The sequence below is a fragment of the Myxine glutinosa genome, chromosome 1, assembly GCF_964187855.1.
Source record: "Myxine glutinosa chromosome 1, kmMyxGlut1.1, whole genome shotgun sequence".
NCBI classification, from domain to species: Eukaryota; Metazoa; Chordata; class Myxini; order Myxiniformes; family Myxinidae; genus Myxine; species Myxine glutinosa.
This window is the reverse complement of record NC_136261.1, coordinates 307,245,203-307,262,741: the sequence shown is the minus strand read 5'-3', so window position 1 is coordinate 307,262,741 and position 17,539 is coordinate 307,245,203. Positions and strand designations below refer to the sequence as shown.

Below are 17,539 nucleotides of genomic sequence, written 5' to 3'. Positions count from 1 at the left end.
TTATAATATCATGCATATTCTCATCCTTTCAATAAAAATTCCCTTTTTAAGGCCATTTTCCCTGCCAGAGCAGGGGTTAGCCTTGCGGGCCCCATGATAATCATCATGGTTCCCTCAACCATCACCCTAGCTAACAGTACCCACGACCAACCTACACTCTCTCTTCCCCCCTCCCTCCGCCCCCCCCCCCCCGCCCCGGGCGTTAATTCAACGATCGACCAGGATTCAAACCCAGGATCCCAGGATCCCAAGCCAGCACCCTAACCACTAAGCCAACACCAGGCTATGTTCTCATCCTTTCAATAACCTGATCTAACATGTTATAATATCATGCATGTTCTGATCCTTTCAATGGCCTAATCGAACAAACGTAAAAGTAATAATAATTGGCAATAATAATAAGGATAATAACATGACTCCCCCTGCTGCTCCTGTAGCAAACAGGTGTACTAGTCTATTAAATCTATATTTATTCTGAAGGATAATGTATTCAACAACGCAGTGCATCGGCGACCAACTTTACTCAAATTCAAACCTGTGGGAACCACACTTGGTGAAAGACAGCTCAGAAGTGAGCAAGCTACCAAATGAGCCATCTTGCCACCTGGAATGGAAATGAAGGACAAATATGGCAGAGCTGTTGTTTATTTAATTCAATGCTTACCTGAGCTGTACCGGTGGCAAGAGTTGTTCCGTGACCTCACAACAAACATGGATAATGGATATGGATTACAACTGACCGGAGCTGTGCCAGGGAAACCATCTTCTCCATCATCCACTTCAGGGAAGTTTCCTTGCCAGATATTCATACGGTGTTGCCCATGTGGCATCTCCTTGTTGCCCCAGGGAAAGAGCCTGGAACATGATTGAGTAAAGTATGTGAGGAGGAGAGCAGGAAGTGGTTAGACATCCTCAATAAATCTGACCTTGTGATTAGATATTTTTGAAGGGAATGTCCTTAAAAATAACAAATTTTAACCTCTTCAGAGCTTTATTTATTTAATTCGAATGGCAAACCTTCAAATTAGTCATCACCTCATTATAATCTTCATCATTTGAGTAGGATAGCATGAATTAGCCTGGTGTAGTAGCAGTCTCTGACTCATTCCCAAGTGTTAACATGCCAATCAGCGATTCCTATTCCTCTCTGTGGTGTGCTGGGTTTTTGAGACAGTTTCAGGCCAACAGTGTGTCAGGCTAACCTGTCTTCAAGGCCACCGCGGCATGCAAACTCCCACTCCGCTTCGGTGGGAAGGCGTTTACCTGCCCAGGTGCAGAATGCCACTGCGTCATTCCAAGATACATGGATCACTGGATGATCCATTCTGTGTGGATAAAACCAAACATAATTAACGAGTGATAATGGAATGATCAGGCCAGCCAACTTTGTAATAAAGATAATACAGTCCATATCCAGCAGTGAAACAACTATACAGTACAACTACATTTTCTAGACATAAGTTAAGGCTCATGAAGGAGCGAAGCAAGAAGGGGCCAGAACAATCGAGAGTGGCAGAGAGGAACAAGTGGACAAAACAAATCCCACTTAACACAGAGTAATGGACAGTGACTGTCAGGAGGAAAAGGGTTTGAAGGTCACCAATGGTTTAATACATCAGATGTTGGTACAAGGCAAGGTTGAACTGCTTGTGCCTTATAGGCCATGTGAGTGGATGGTCTAAGCTTTCATTCAGTTTCATTCCATTAAAAGGGTGCAACTTATCTTCGCTTGAACAAATTCAGAAACATATTTTCTCATTATTATAAAAAGTTCGCATCATGAATTCTGTCCAACATTAAGTATTTGCCGTTAATAATGAGCACTATTTTCTCATAGCGTATCCGCTCACGGGGCAGTGAGTTGGTTGTGCGGCGTAGTAGTATTGACACCCAGCCAATCATCAGCCAGTATTCTCACAACAAGCACTATATTTATCCAGCAATGGCGTCCTCCATGAAAAGGTTGCATTGCGACGATGTCAAAAGAAAAGGTGTCAAAATCGAACCAAGTGTGTTATGCACATATCATCTGTTAAGAAACAAGATATTCGTACCTTCACACGGATTTGGTGGGATAAGTACCGTGAATATCTATTATAATCGGATGGATGACTTATGTGTGTGTGTATATGAGTGTGTGTGTATGTGTGAGTGTGTGCATATGTGATTGTGTGGGTATGTGTGTGTGTGTGTGTATGTATGTATGTGTGTGAGTGTGTGTGTATATATGTGTGTGTGAGTGGGTGTGTGTATATATATGTGTATATATGTATATACACCACTGGTCAAAAGTTTTAGAACACCTCAATTTTTCCAGTTTTTATTGAAATTTAAGTAATTCAAGTCCAATGAATAACCTGAAATGGTACAAAGGTAAGCAGTAAACTGCTCGAGGTAAAAAAAAAAAAGGTTTAGGTTAGCAAAAACGGGAAAATAATGTAAATTGCACAGTTATATTGTAAAAAAAAAAAGGCCTTCTTCAGGGAACAAGTAATGGGTTAACAACTTACAGCTGTTCTGCAGCAATGTAAGTCAATTAAGCCTTGAAAGTTGATGCAAACAATTCCTACAGGTGTCCCAACCTCTGCTGATTACTTGATTACAAACCCCCTGTCTGTATGAAAGCAGTATTGGAACAGACTGTCATTGCACCCTCTTTTAATCCATTATCCATTAATCCATTAATCATTCATAATCACAATGATAATCACAATCATAATCATTAATTAATGAATCCATTAATCATTGTGTCATCTGGGGGTCACAACGTTGGCTCACTTCGTACGATGTAGGAATCTGCCCTTTTCCATCGAAGACGTCAGGTGACTATGTCGGTCATGTCCATTGTGTGAGGAGGTCAAGCCGAGATTCTGTAGACCTCCCATGGGGACTTTGATCCATGCAGGTCGACCCTGGGAGAGACTCCATGTTGATTTTAAAGGGCCGTTACTGGGCTCTTTCCCACAACGATACATTCTTACAATTGTCGACGAGTACTCACGATTCCCATTCACGTACCCCTGTGCTGATATGTCGTCCTCAACAGTTACACGCTGTCTTCAGTAACTGTTTCTCATGTTCGGCTACCCCGCTTATGTGCACTCAGACTGGGGAAACTTGGGTGGGAGGTTGATATCGTGATCTAGTTTGTGTCCTGCCTAGAGGGGGCGTATTGCGCCCACTGTGGGCGGAGCGACGCCCGAAAAAGATGTCTTTTTAGGGGGGTAATCAATTTCAAGCTACATCTTCTCCGAGGGGTTTGGTGGAATCTGACAGGGGTTTCGATATTTAGTTAGGCCAATGTCATGTGTCTAGCCCCACGGAGCTCGATTTTTCATTTTCGCCCCAAGGTCAAGGTCACAAGATCACAAAATTTAGAAAAGTCGATTTTTGATGGTTTTATTACATTGTTCGCTTCCTGATAGGGTGAAATGTTGTACATGATCTTATATTATCACATACATCATGAAATACAAGTTTTCCAACAAATTTCAGAATCTTCGACCTTTGACCATTGAAGGTCACAAAGGTCAAATTTTCAAAGTTGTCGGAATCTAACCGAATTTTCGGTGTTTTGTAGCTAACTAACCTCATAACTGATTATACATTATTTTCTATCTCATTTCAAGGTCAGTAACCTTCGTTTTGACATTTCAAGGTCACAAAGGTCAAATTTTCAAAGTTGTTGGAATCGAACCGAATTTTCAGTATTGTGTAGCTAACTAGTCTCATAACAGATAATACATTCCTATTTATATATTTTCAATGTCGGTTTTGACTTTTAAAGGTGACAAAGGACGGCCATTTCAAAGTAGTCCGTCCTTTGTCATTGAATACAGCTCGCTCGTCATCTCCTGACTTGTTATTATTATTATTTTTGGATACAAGATCGAGGCTCTTTTAAGAGCTAGCACATCAAACACATATTAGCACATAAAACACAAATAAACGGACGCATAAAACAATAAAGGGAGGAGGAGACAAGATGGGGGGAGAGGGGGAAGCACACAAGCACAACAGTGGAGAACAGACATTGGGAGATCTGTTCGAAGGGAGAGGGCTGGGGAGGGGAGATGGGGAGGTGGAGGGAAGGGGTACATGGTACAAAACAAATTGACACTACAAGGAATTTCAGGAATGAAGTCAGAGATTGAAAGATGTGGATTTGGGGTGTATTAACGGGGGTAGAAAAGATAAAGGTTTTGGATGGGGGAAGATAAGAGATGGTGGTGAACAGCTGTTTTAAAAACCCGGAGGGAGGAGTGGGATTGATGAGAGTGTGGGAGTTTGTTCCAGAGGTGGGGAAAAAGAGGAATAGAAGAGTGAAGGTGAGCAGGGAGTCTTGATTTTAGCAGTTTCACTAGAAGAGGGTTGCTGAAGCGGATTTAAGCTGAAGCTGATTCTTGTGCATCCTGCAGGAATATTTGGGGGACACAGCACAGACAGAGCTGGGGGAGCTAGGCCAGAGAGGAGTCGGTAGAAGACAGAAAGACCACCAACCTACCTGTGGTGAGAGTGAGTGAAAGGCCCTCAGAATCAGCTTCATCGTGGGAGATACAAATAATCTTGAAATCTTTGGTTTCTACAGCGTGAAGCCGAGATAGGTGTGAGGCAGGAGCACCAGCCCAGAGGGGAGAGCAGTATTCCATTGAGCTACGGATGAAAGCCTTGTATGTGGTGAGGAGCTCAGGTGTGCCAACGAAGGACTTCGCACGACGGAGGATGCCCAGTCGGCGACTGGCTTTGGAGGCCAGCTTGGAAACGTGGTTCTCAATCATATCTCAATCAGCAATGCTGTATTTTCCTTTTTGTTCCTGAGTGCTATGTTCGGTCGCAATGCTTTGTCTTCTATGTTCACACTGAATGGGATCATCAGGTCATACATGAGCATTATGCCCTTGTTTTCAATGATTGCTCTTTTCGTTTTGATGTGGATTTGGGGATCCAAAACAAACATCCAACATCAAGAAAGAATCAATATAGAATTCTTTGTCTATCCGTTTGTCCTGTTTTTAAAAACGCCGGACAAAGGGTAAGATGCCCGCGAGAGGCAGGGGGGGGGGGGGGGGGGTTAGAAAATCAAAGAAACAAGCAAATACTATGAAGGAAAGAACTTACACTCACAAAACACCGACGGGGGGAAGGGAGCCCGGAAAGACTAGGCCGCGCACGACGCGCGAATAAAAAACGACCAATCACACACAAATCCGCAACAACCACAAAACCAAAACTAAACAGAAACACACAACAACACACACACAACAAAACAACCAGCGGAAACCCGACAAAGACAAGAATGGGAAAACACTCAAACTTCGATGCCGTGGAGAGATCGAAGCAAGCCTCGTCGCCCGAGGGACCCGTGCTTGTTCGCTCTCCTCCTCGTCTCGACTTGTGCCCCGCCCCCTGTATCTCGTTTTTCTTCTGCCTCTGCTCCTTCTTTCTCAAATCCACGTTCTCGCTTGGAGACTTTTCCCAGATTGTTTTTCATGGTTATCATGGTTCTGTTTGGATATTATTGGAATATGTTTAAACCGCAGCCGTGATGCTGACGCCGCCCTCCCCCCCCCCCGCCCCACCCCCCCCGAATTTCCATGTTTTAAACGTTTCCCAGTGTGTACCCTGGTCAGAATAGGTACACCGTATCCCTGCATGTCGTAAGAGACGACTAAGAGGGTTGGCGTCAGGAAGGGCATCCGGCCATAAAAACATTGCCTCAAAAAGAGAACCATGACAATTACAAGTACATATGGGCAGGGTGCAGCCCGAAGTGGAGATCGGTTTCTGAGGTTTGGGACATGGAATGTAGGGACAATGACAGGGAGATCAGGAGAAGTGGTGGAAGTATTGGTCAGAAGAAGAGTGGACATATGTTGTGTGCAGGAGACGAGATGGAAGGGAAGTGGTGTGAGAATGGTGAAGGGTAGGCAGGGACAGAAATACAAGTTTGTGTGGCAAGGGTGCCTGGAGGGCATGAATGGTGTTGGTGTCCTGTTTTCTGAGGAGTTTGTAGACAGTGTGGTGAGTGTGACTAGAGTGAGTGATAGGTTGATGATGGTGAAAATGATGATTGGAAAGCTCTTGGTGAACGCCATCTCGGGATATGCTCCGCAGGTTGGTCGAAGCGATGAAGAGAAGGACATGTTCTGGTGTGCGATAGAGAAGCTGATGGAAAACGTGAAAGATGAGGAAGTTGTTGTGGTGGGAGGAGACCTGAATGGACATGTGGGAAGGAGTATGGATGGTTTTGAGGGAGTTCATGGGGGTTATGGATATGGTGTTAGAAATGGAGAAGGTGAAAGGATTTTGGAGTTTGCTGATGGAGTTGATTTGTTGATTTGTAATACTCAGTTCCAGAAAGAGGATAATAAGCTTGTTACATACACGTCAGGTCGGTCGACGACAACCGTTGACTACCTGATGGTGCGTAGGCGAGATAGGGGGCACCTCCGGGACACAAAGGTGATCCCGGGGGAGGAGGCTGTTTCACAGCACCACTTGGTTGTCTGCGACATAAGGGTGAAAGGTGCGAGGAGAGCTCGGCGGGTGAAGTACCAACCGAGAATGAAGGTGTGGAGGTTGAAAGAGGTGACAGTAAGGGAGGCATTAAAAGAGAGGCTGAGTAGGGTAGAGGATGATGTGGTTGAGCTTGAAAGTGGTTGGATGTCAATGAAAGCTAGTCTGTTGGGAGCCGTTGGTGAGGTATGTGGATGGACAAAAGGACCACCGAGGCACTCGGAAACATGGTGGCGGGATGATGAAGTTGGAAAGAGGATTGACGAGAAGAGGAAGAAGTTCAAGGAGTGGCAGAAGGCGAAGGGTACGGGAGCAGAAACAGCAGAGCATGAAAGTTATAAGGCAGCCAGGAAGGCTGCAAAGAAAGAGGTAGCAAAGGCGCAGGAGGCATGTAGGAAAATGTTCGGAGAACGCTTGGATTCGGAAGAGGGTCAGAAAGCAGTGTTCAGGATTGCAAAGCAGATAGCGAAAGAGAGGTGTGATGTGATGGGGGTGAGTTGCTTGAAGGATGAAGTGGGACAAATTGTTGTCGACCCAGATGGAATTAAAGGAAGATGGAAAAGATATATGGAAATGCTGTTGAATACAGAGAATGAATGGGATGGCAACATAGAGAGTAACCCAGTTTTAGGACCGGCAGAGAAGATAACTGAGAAGGAAGTCGAGGAAGCGATAAAAGCAATGAAGAGTGAAAAAGCCAGAGGGCCAACGGGAGTTGTGGGAGATATGTTGAAGGCAGCAGGAAGTTGGGGTGTGAAGAGAATGACAGAGATCTGTAATCTGGTGGTGAAAGAAGGCCGCATTCCAGTGGATTGGGAACTGAGTACCCTCGTCCCTCTATACAAGGGGAAAGGTGACCCTCTGGAGTGTGGCTCGTACCGAGCGATAAAGTTATTGGAGCATGGAATGAAGGTATTGGAAAGGGTGTTGGAGAGGAGGATAAGGAAGAAAGTGAAGATCGACGAAATGCAGTTTGGATTTATGCCAGGAAGAGGAACGACAGACGCGCTTTTCATTGTGAGGCAGTTGCAGGAGAAGTACATGGAGAAGAGGAAGAAGTTGTTTTTTGGGTTTGTTGATCTGGAGAAAGCATTCGATAGGGTTCCACGCAAAGTATTGACATGGGCATTGAGGAAGTTAGGAGTGGAGGAATGGTTGATCAGAGTAGTGATGGCAATGTACAAAAGAGCACGCACAGCTGTAAGGACGAAGGACGGGAACAGTGGTGAGTTTGAGGTGAAGGTGGGAGTGCATCAGGGGTCCGTACTAAGTCCACTACTATTTGTAGCTGTGATGGAGGTGCTGGCTCAGAACGTAAAGGAGGGTTTACCGTGGGAGTTGTTGTATGCAGATGATCTGGTGTTGATTGCGGAAAGTATGGATGGACTGAAGGAAAAGATGAACAAGTGGAAGGAATGTATGGAGACAAAAGGTCTGAAGGTGATTATCGGAAAGACGAAGGTGATGGCAAGTGGTAAAGCATGTGGTGAGGTGGAAAGAACTGGGAAGTGGCCGTGTGCTGTGTGCAGGAAGGGTGGCGGAGTGAACTCCATTCAATGTACAATGTGCGCTGAGTGGGTTCATCAAAAATGTAGTGGTCTGAGAGGGTCATTTACCAGTGTGGCAGCTACATTCAAATGTAAGGTGTGCACAGAGGGAGCTGCAGATGGAGGAAATGTTGAGGTGGATCTTGGAGACGGCGTGAAGCTGGAAGGTGTGAAAACATTTTGCTACCTCGGAGACATGCTGAATGGAGAAGGTGGATCAGACTCGGCAACGGTTGCTCGAGTGAGATGTGCATGGAAGAAGTTTCAGGAACTGAGTGGCGTGCTGATGAGGAGGAGAGTGTCACTGAAGCTGAAGGGAAAGGTGTATGCTGCATGTGTGAGAAGTGTTATGATTTATGGGAGTGAGACATGGGTAATGAACGTAGAGCAGCAACGAAGGCTGGAAAGGGTGGAAATGCGAATGGTTCGATGGATGTGCGGAGTATCGTCGAGAGAGAGGAAGACAAATGATGAATTGCGAAAGATGATGGGAATATTGCCTGTGATTGATGCTGTGAAGAGGAACAGGTTGAGATGGTTTGGTCATGTGTTGAGGAAGGATGAAAGTGACTGGTTGAGAAGAGTGATGGAAATTAATGAAGAAGGAAGTAGAGGACGGGGAAGACCGAGAAAGACTTGGCTAAAGATGGTGGAAGAAGAAATGCGGGCAAGGGGGTTAACAAGGAGAGATGCAGAAAATAGGGCAAAATGGAGAAGATTGTCATGGGGACCGCAAGGCTAACCCCCGCTCTAGCAGGGAAAATGGCCTTAAAATGCATGTTGTGTGTTGTTGTTGTTTCAATGATTGCTCTTGATTCATGTTTCTTCGGGTTTTGTAGAACTGGGATATTCAAATTTCTGCAGATCTGCCAGTGGATTACTCTACATACCTTGTTGTGCCTTTGGGTGTTCAGCTGCTCTGACATGAGTTTTTACATCCCAATAGGAGGTGACCCGTGCTTCCTGTTTCTGCAATGCAGAAACTATTATTTAATCTTTCATTTTTCTGTCGTCTTTTTTGCAATTGTTGGGGCTGTATTCATTTCTGTTTCGGTTTGTTGCATGACATCTTCCAATCACACCTGTTTTTGGAAGTTTTTTTGCAAGAGGAGTGAGAGATACTGTACCTTTTCTGGCTTGTTGTGTTTATGCTTGTACATAAATTGTATGCTACTCTGCTAATCACTTACTCTGCTAATCCTACAGTCGTCACTATGTGCTCTTGATTGAGTTCCATCAGGCCGACACCTTCTTCTTTCCTCGGCAGGTACCTTCTTGGGATGCGCTGATTTTTGTGGAACATTTGTGGATAATGAGGAGTTTCCTTGGGTTTATATCTAGTTTTTTGATATGCACTTGTGGCCAGTTTACTATTCCATAGCTGGATTGAAACACTGGTGCTGCTAGTTGGTTTATGGCTTTGATTTTGTTTCTTGTGGTGAGATATGTTTTCAGGATCAGCCTTGTTCTATGCACGTATTCTTTGGCAATTGTTTTGTGCATTTTGTATGACAAATTTGGTGGCCCTCTTCTACTCCAAGGTATTTGTAAGATGCTTCGTTGTCTTGCTTCTGTATTGTTGTACTTCGGTCGATTTTTATGTTGTCCATTTTTGTTTGTCTACATTGTACGAATATGCACTTGGCACACTTATCTCGACGAAATTCCATTTGCACGTCATCCGAGAACCATTTCACTAATTTCAGTTGGTCTGCCAATTTTTCGTTTGGTGCAAAGAGTTTTAAATCATCCATATACAGTCGATGCATCACCTTTCTTGTTTCTTCGGGCGTTCTTTTATCAGATGTTATGGTGTATCCGTATCCTTGCTCATTAATGAGGTTACTTAGTGGGTCCAGGGCCAAGCAAAACCGAAGAGGAGAAAGGCTGTCTCGTTGGAAGATCCTGTATTGTATATTTACTCTTTGTATTTCAAACTTTCCTTCTGAGTGCTGCAGGATTAGTGTGGTATTCCTTAGATCCATGGCTTTCTCAATCAGCTTGATTATTTGGGATTTATCTTGTACATTTGCATGTACTTTATCATCCATGCATGTGGGACACTGCCAAAAGCTTATTATAGTGTATCCATGCTGTGGACAATTTGGTTCTTCTTGTCTTGCAATTTTCGAGTATGGCCTTGTTTAGTAATATATGGTCTATTGTTCCATAGCATCCTCTCTTGCATCCCTTCTGTTCTGCCTCTCGGCCTCCTTGATGTGTTCGGTGATGGTACTGTACATTGTTTCTGTGACGATTCCCGTTAAAAGTTTGTATGTTGTTGGTAGACAGGTTATGGGCTGGTATTTGGGTCTCTTCAGATTTTGGGATGAGCAAGGTGTTACCTTCTGTGAACCACTCATCCATTTCTTGATCCCCTTGGATAAGTTCATTGAATGCTTGAGCATAGAGAACGTGGATGGCATGTGCGTGTGCGCATGTATGTGTGTATGTGTGTGTGAGGCATGCTTTTGGTGTCTTTTAATTACGTAGTCTATTGATTAATTACATACTGTTTTAAAGTACCTTTTAGCCCTTCTTTTTTTTTCTTTTTTTTTTGTATACAAGATCGAGGCTTGTGAAAGAGCTAACATTAATCACGCAAAAAGTCAAACCGACACATAAAACACAAAATAAGGGGAGCAATACCTTTAAACTTTATAAGCTATACCTTTAAAAGATACCTTTAAACTGCTGAGACCCCTTTGACTTTTCAAGACCTTTTAAGACTCCCAAGATCGTTAAGACCCAAAAGACCCAGAGGGGATGCAAAATACCACGAAGATCCAAATGACCCAGGACCATCCAAAAGTCTCCAAACACCCAAAAGACCCACCCCCACGCAAGCATCCAACGGACCCATTAGTACATCAAAATGTGGCAGATAATGATTATTTGGATAAATCACAACACTCCAGGCATGATTATTCCCTCCACAATTGACGGTCGACATTGTTGCTTCCTCTTTAAACTGCAGTTTCTGAGAGTTATCAGAACAGGGTTTTCAGACTGTCTGACTTGTCTAGTCTTGAAGCAATGGGTGCATGGAAAAGGCCGAAAACACCAAATGTCACTCCTCAAATCCTTATTTACTGAAGTACCTGATTACAATAACTACAACAGAACCATTATTGATGACAAGACCTTGATACTTCATTTGACAGACGTTCACAGTGGGTGTTTTGATGTATGTATCATAATTTATCTAACGTGATTAGTGAGGAATCTTTGATCGAAAACGAGGGTGTTTGCGATTATTTGTGAAAAATAAGTGTTTTAGTCATGACAATTATTTTAATAAAGCAAAGACAACCTTAGGATTTTGAATTTTTAAAGTATGTTGTCCAGTCTTCAGGCTCACCAAGTACAGTAGCCCATGTATTAGTGGTGCTGGAGATATGAGTCCTTAAAATGGCTGAATTGCCAAAACGTGGATTTTTGGACCCTAGGAGCAAACTTCAACACCCCACATCACCATGTTGTACAGATATTTCATGAAGAACCTTTTACCCAGAGTCCACCATATAGTTGTCTATACATCTTACTGTAATTCACCAAATGTCTGTCCGTCTGTCTGTCTGTCCATCCGTTCCCAGGTACAGTAAAAACGGCTGAACCAATCGCAACCAAATTTTGTGTGGGTAAGCCTGGGACCCCCTGGAGTAAAATAGGCTATATTGTTTTTGGTTCACGAGTTATCAAGTGACCACTATATTCGTCATGTGTGTGCGTCTGTCTGTGTGTCTGTCTGTCTGTCTGTCCGCAGCATAACTACCCGATGATATCATCTGATCTTGGTGAAACTTGGGTGGGAGGTTGATATCGTGATCAAGTTGTGTCCTGCCTAGAGTGGGCGTATTGCGCCCATTGTGGGCGGAGCGACGCCCGAAAAAGATGTCTTTTTAGGGGGGTAATCAATTTCAAGCTACATCTTCTCCAAGGGGTTTGATGGAATCTGACAAGGGTTTCGATATTTGGTTAGGCGAATGTCATGTGTCTAGCCCCACGGAGCTCGATTTTTCATTTTCGCCCCAAGGTCAAGGTCACAAGGTCACGAAATTTAGAAAAGTCGATTTTTGATGGTTTTATTACATTGTTCGCTTCCTGATAGGGTGAAATGTCGTACATGATCTTATATTATCACATACATAATGAAATACAAGTTTTCCAACAAATTTCAGAATCCTCGACCTTTGACCTTTGAAGGTCAAAAAGGTCAAATTTTCAAAGTTGTCGGAATCGAACCGAATTTTCAGTATTGTGTAGCTAACTAACCTCATAACTGATTATACATTATTTTCTACCTCATTTCAAGGTCAGTAACCTTCGTTTTGACATTTCAAGGTCACAAAGGTCAAATTTTCAAAGTTGTCGGAATCAAACCGAATTTTCGGTATTGTGTATGTAACTAGTCTAACTAGTATGTAACTAGTATGTAACTAGGGGGCTTGCTTTGATCTCTCCACGGCATCAAAGTTTGAGTGTTTTCCCGTTCGTTTCTTTGTCAAATTTCCGCTGCGTATTTTGTTGTGTATGTGTTATTGTGTGTTTCTATTTGGTTTTGGTTTTGTAGTTGATGCAAATTTGTGTGTAATTAGTCGTTTCTTTGTCCGCGCCTCGTGCGGCCTGGTGTCTCGTGCGGCCTCCTCGTCTCGACTTGTGCCCCGCCCCCTATATTCTCGTTTGTTCTTTCACCTCTGCTCCTGCTTTCTCACATCCACGTTCTCACTTAGAGACTTTTCCGAGATTGTTTTCATGGTTTTGTTTAAATATTTATTTAAATATGTTTAAACCGCAGCGGTGATCCCCCCCCCCCCCCCCCCCAGGATTTCCATGTTTTAAACGTTTCCCAGTGTGTACCCTGGATAAGAATAGGTCCGCCGTATCCCTGCGTGTCGTAGGAGGCGACTAAGAGGGTTGGCGTCAGGAAGGGCATCCGGCTATAAAAAAAAAACATTGCCTCAAAAAGAGAACCATGACAATTACAACTACATGTGGGCAGGGTACAGCCCGAAGTGGAGATCGGTTTGTGAGGTTTGGGACATGGAATGTAGGGACAATGACAGGGAGATCAGGAGAAGTGGTGGAAGTATTGGTCAGAAGAAGAGTGGACATATGTTGTGTGCAAGAGACGAGATGGAAGGGAAGTGGTGTGAGAATGGTGAAGGGTAGGCAGGGACAGAAATACAAGTTTTTGTGGCAAGGGTGCCTGGAGGGCGTGAATGGTGTTGGTGTCCTGTTTTCTGAGGAGTTTGTAGACAGTGTGGTGAGTGTGACTAGAGTGAGTGATAGGTTGATGATGGTGAAAATGATGATTGGAAAGCTCTTGGTGAACGTCATCTCGGGATATGCTCCGCAGGTTGGTCGGAGCGATGAAGAGAAGGACAAGTTCTGGTGTGCGATAGAGAAGCTGATGGAAAACGTGAAAGATGAGGAAGTTGTTGTGGTAGGAGGAGACCTAAATGGACATGTGGGAAGGAGTATGGATGGTTTTGACGGAGTTCATGGGGGTTACGGATATGGTGTGAGAAATGGAGAAGGTGAAAGGATTTTGGAGTTTGCTGATGGAGCTGATTTGTTGATTTGTAATACTCAGTTCCAGAAAGAGGATAATAAGCTTGTTACATACACGTCAGGTGGGTCGACGACAACCGTTGACTACCTGATGGTGCGTAGGCAGGATAGGGGGCACCTCCGAGACACAAAGGTGATCCCGGGGGAGGAGGCTGTTTCACAGCACCACTTGGTTGTCTGCGACGTAAGGGTGAAAGGTGCGAGGAGAGCTCAGTGGGTGAAGTACCAACCGAGAATGAAGGTGTGGAGGTTGAAAGAGGTGACAGTAAGGGAGGCATTAAAAGAAAGGCTGAGTAGGGTCGAGGATGATGTGGTTGAGCTTGAAAGTGGTTGGATGTCAATGAAAGCTAGTCTGTTGGGAGCCGTTGGTGAGGTATGTGGATGGACAAAAGGACCACCGAGGCACTCGGAAACATGGTGGTGGGATGATGAAGTTGGAAAGAGGATTGACGAGAAGAGGAAGAAGTTCAAGGAGTGGCAGAAGGCGAAGGGTACGGGAGCAGAAACAGCAGAGCATGAAAGTTATAAGGCAGCCAGGAAGGCTGCACAGAAAGAGGTAGCAAAAGCGCAGGAGGCATGTAGGAAAATGTTCGGAGAACGCTTGGATTCGGAAGAGGGTCAGAAAGCAGTATTCAGGATTGCAAAGCAGATAGCGAAAGAGAGGTGTGATGTGATGGGGGTGAGCTGCTTGAAGGATGAAGTGGGACAAATCGTTGTCGACCCAGATGGAATTAAAGGAAGATGGAAAAGATATATGGAAATGCTGTTGAATACAGAGAATGAATGGGATGGCAACATAGAGAGTAACCCTGTTTTAGGACCGGCAGAGAAGATAACTGAGAAGGAAGTTGAGGAAGCGATAAAAGCAATGAAGGGTAGAAAAGCGGGAGGGCCGACGGGAGTTGTGGGAGATATGTTGAAGGCAGCAGGAAGTTGGGGTGTGAAGAGAATGACAGAGATCTGTAATCTGGTGGTGAAAGAAGGCCGCATTCCAGTGGATTGGGAACTGAGTACCCTCGTCCCTCTATACAAGGGGAAAGGTGACCGTCTGGAGTGTGGCTCGTCTGGAGCGATAAAGTTATTGGAGCATGGAATGAAGGTATTGGAAAGGGTGTTGGAGAGGAGGATAAGGAAGAAAGTGAAGATCGACGAAATGCAGTTTGGATTTATGCCAGGAAGAGGAACGACAGACGCGCGTTTCATTGTGAGGCAGTTGCAGGAGAAGTACATGGAGAAGAGGAAGAAGTTGTTTCTTGGGTTTGTTGATCTGGAGAAAGCATTCGATAGGGTTCCACGCAAAGTATTGACATGGGCATTGAGGAAGTTAGGAGTGGAGGAATGGTTGATCAGAGTAGTGATGGCAATGTACAAAAGAGCGCGCACAGCTGTAAGGACGAAGGACGGGAACAGTGGTGAGTTTGAGGTGAAGGTGGGAGTGCATCAGGGGTCGGTACTAAGTCCACTACTATTTGTAGCTGTGATGGAGGTGCTGGCTCAGAACGTAAAGGAGGGTTTACCGTGGGAGTTGTTGTATGCAGATGATCTGGTGTTGATTGCGGAAAGTATGGATGGACTGAAGGAAAAGATGAACACGTGGAAGGAATGTATGGAGACAAAAGGTCTGAAGGTGAATATCGGAAAGACGAAGGTGATGGCAAGTGGTAAAGCATGTGGTGAGGTGGAAAGAACTGGGAAGTGGCCCTGTGCTGTGTGTAGGAAGGGTGTCGGAGTGAACTCCATTCAGTGTACAATGTGCGCTGAGTGGGTTCATCAAAAATGTAGTGGTCTGAGAGGGTCATTAACCAGTGTGGCAGCTACATTCAAATGTAAGGTGTGCACAGAGGGAGCTGCAGATGGAGGAAATGTTGAGTTGGATCTTGGAGACGGCGTGAAGCTGGAAGGTGTGAAAACATTTTGCTACCTCGGAGACATGCTGAATGGAGAAGGTGGATCAGACTCGGCAACGGTTGCTCGAGTGAGATGTGCATGGAAGAAGTTTCGGGAATTGAGTGGCGTGCTGATGATGAGGGGATTGTCGTTGAAGCTGAAGGGAAAGGTGTATGCTGCATGTGTGAGAAGTGTTGTGATTAATGGGAGCGAGACATGGGTAATGAACGTAGAGCAGCAACGAAGGTTGGAAAGGGTGGAAATGCGAATGGTTCGACGGATGTGTGGAGTATCGTTGAGAGAGAGGAAGACAAATGATGAATTGCGAAAGATGATGGGAATAGACCCTGTGATTGATGCTGTGAAGAGGAACAGGTTGAGATGGTTTGGTCATGTGTTGAGGAAGGATGAAAGTGACTGGTTGAGAAGAGTGATGGAAATGAATGTCGAAGGAAGTAGAAGACGGGGAAGACCGAGAAAGACTTGGCTAAAGATGGTGGAAGAAGAAATGCGGGCAAGGGGGTTAACAAGGAGAGATGCAGAAAATAGGGCAAAATGGAGAAGATTGTCATGGGGACCACAAGGCTAACCCCCGCTCTAGCAGGGAAAATGGCCTTTAAAATGCATGTTGTTGTGTATGTAACTAGTCTCATAACAGATAATACATTCCTATTTATATATTTTCAATGTCGGTTTTGACCTTTGTCATTGAATACCGCTCGCTCGTGAACCATCGTCGTCTCCTGACTTGTCCAATTTTTTTCCAATTTCCAATTTTCCAATTTTCCAGTTTTTCCAAACACTATGGAATAATATTTACCGATATGAACAGTGATGTGGCTTTTATTGAAATTCTACAAATACTGTTTAGATTTTGATGATTTGCGTGTGATATGATTTAACGGACGTTTACATGAATCGTTTAAATTTTTTTTTTTAAAGCCTTCAATTTCTTATATTTTGCCTTTTCATTTGGGCCTCCCAATTGAAGCCCCGCCCATAGGGCGGGTACCGTTGCTTGTATATTAAATTTCAAGTTGCACCTCAGACATGGAACAAAACCGATTTCTAGCTGCTTTTTCCACCTGCTGCACACAGTCTATTAGGGACACGGACACGCACACACACACACACGCACACACACACACACACACACACACACACACACACACACACACACACACACACACACACACACACACACACACCTTAAATCAAGTACAAATGCAAAAAATGCAACTGCATCCGAACCCTCACTAACCAAGAAGCAAACCCTTCCCCCATTCCCTGTTTTTCCACCCCAAGTGAATCTCCAAAACCATCCATATCCTCACTCCAAATTGCCTCATATCCAACACACCTGTGCGTGATGTCCGAGTCAGGACCTTCAGGGTGTCTCCAGTCAGCACCTTTCACAGGAAGCCACCAAGGTGCTGCTGCCACCTGCACAGACATAAATACCAAAGGAACTGAAAACCAAGAATAATGTATTCTTTTGGATTCTCCATAAAGCAATCACATTATTCTTTCGACCGCCACTCGTCAGTTATCTCTGCTCTCCTCTCCGCCCCCCCCCCCCTCAAAAAAAATCACTGCACCATTGCCACAGTCTGAAATACTTCAGAAATCGCTTCGTTTTGCAGTTTTGACATTATTATTTAAGGTTTCAGAGATTATTAATAAACAAGCCGACAGTGATTGCTTTCCACCTATGTCAACACAGTAGTAGTTTTTCTGATGTAATAACCTCTGCCACCGAAGGTGGTCGTTGGTCACATTTTCACTGGTCTGTTTGTTTGTCTGTCTGTGAGCAGGATATCTCAAAAAGTTAGGGGCCGATTCGGATGAAAGTTGGACAGGTTGGTTGTATGACAACGACCAATTGATTAGATTTTGGTGAAGATCTGGATATGAGAGTTTTTAAAGTGATTCTTCATCATTGGGAGATAGGGCCAAATATTATACAGTATATAGCAGAATTTCTCAAAAAGTTATGGATGGATTATGACAAAACT

The 17,539-nt window shown here is 44.3% G+C and overlaps 1 protein-coding gene across 2 annotated transcripts in view; it reads right to left on the bottom strand.

Annotated features, from left to right (window-relative positions):
• Positions 1 to 17,063, bottom strand: part of SUMF1 (sulfatase modifying factor 1) — a 33,526-nt gene extending 16,463 nt beyond the window's left edge. Inside the window, exons 1-3 of one of the 2 annotated variants that reach the window (XM_068135849.2) lie at positions 16,885 to 17,063; positions 1,203 to 1,325; positions 741 to 855 (exon numbers count right to left, since the gene is read on the bottom strand). In XM_068135849.2, the coding sequence (XP_067991950.2) occupies positions 741 to 855; positions 1,203 to 1,325; positions 16,885 to 16,979 (333 nt within the window). In that variant the 5' untranslated portion in view covers positions 16,980 to 17,063. Of the gene's footprint in view, positions 1 to 740; positions 856 to 1,202; positions 1,326 to 2,778; positions 3,079 to 16,884 lie in introns of those variants that run through there. The other variant, XM_068135840.2, reaches the window with a different exon arrangement.
• Between the last annotated feature and the right edge of the window lie 476 nt (positions 17,064 to 17,539).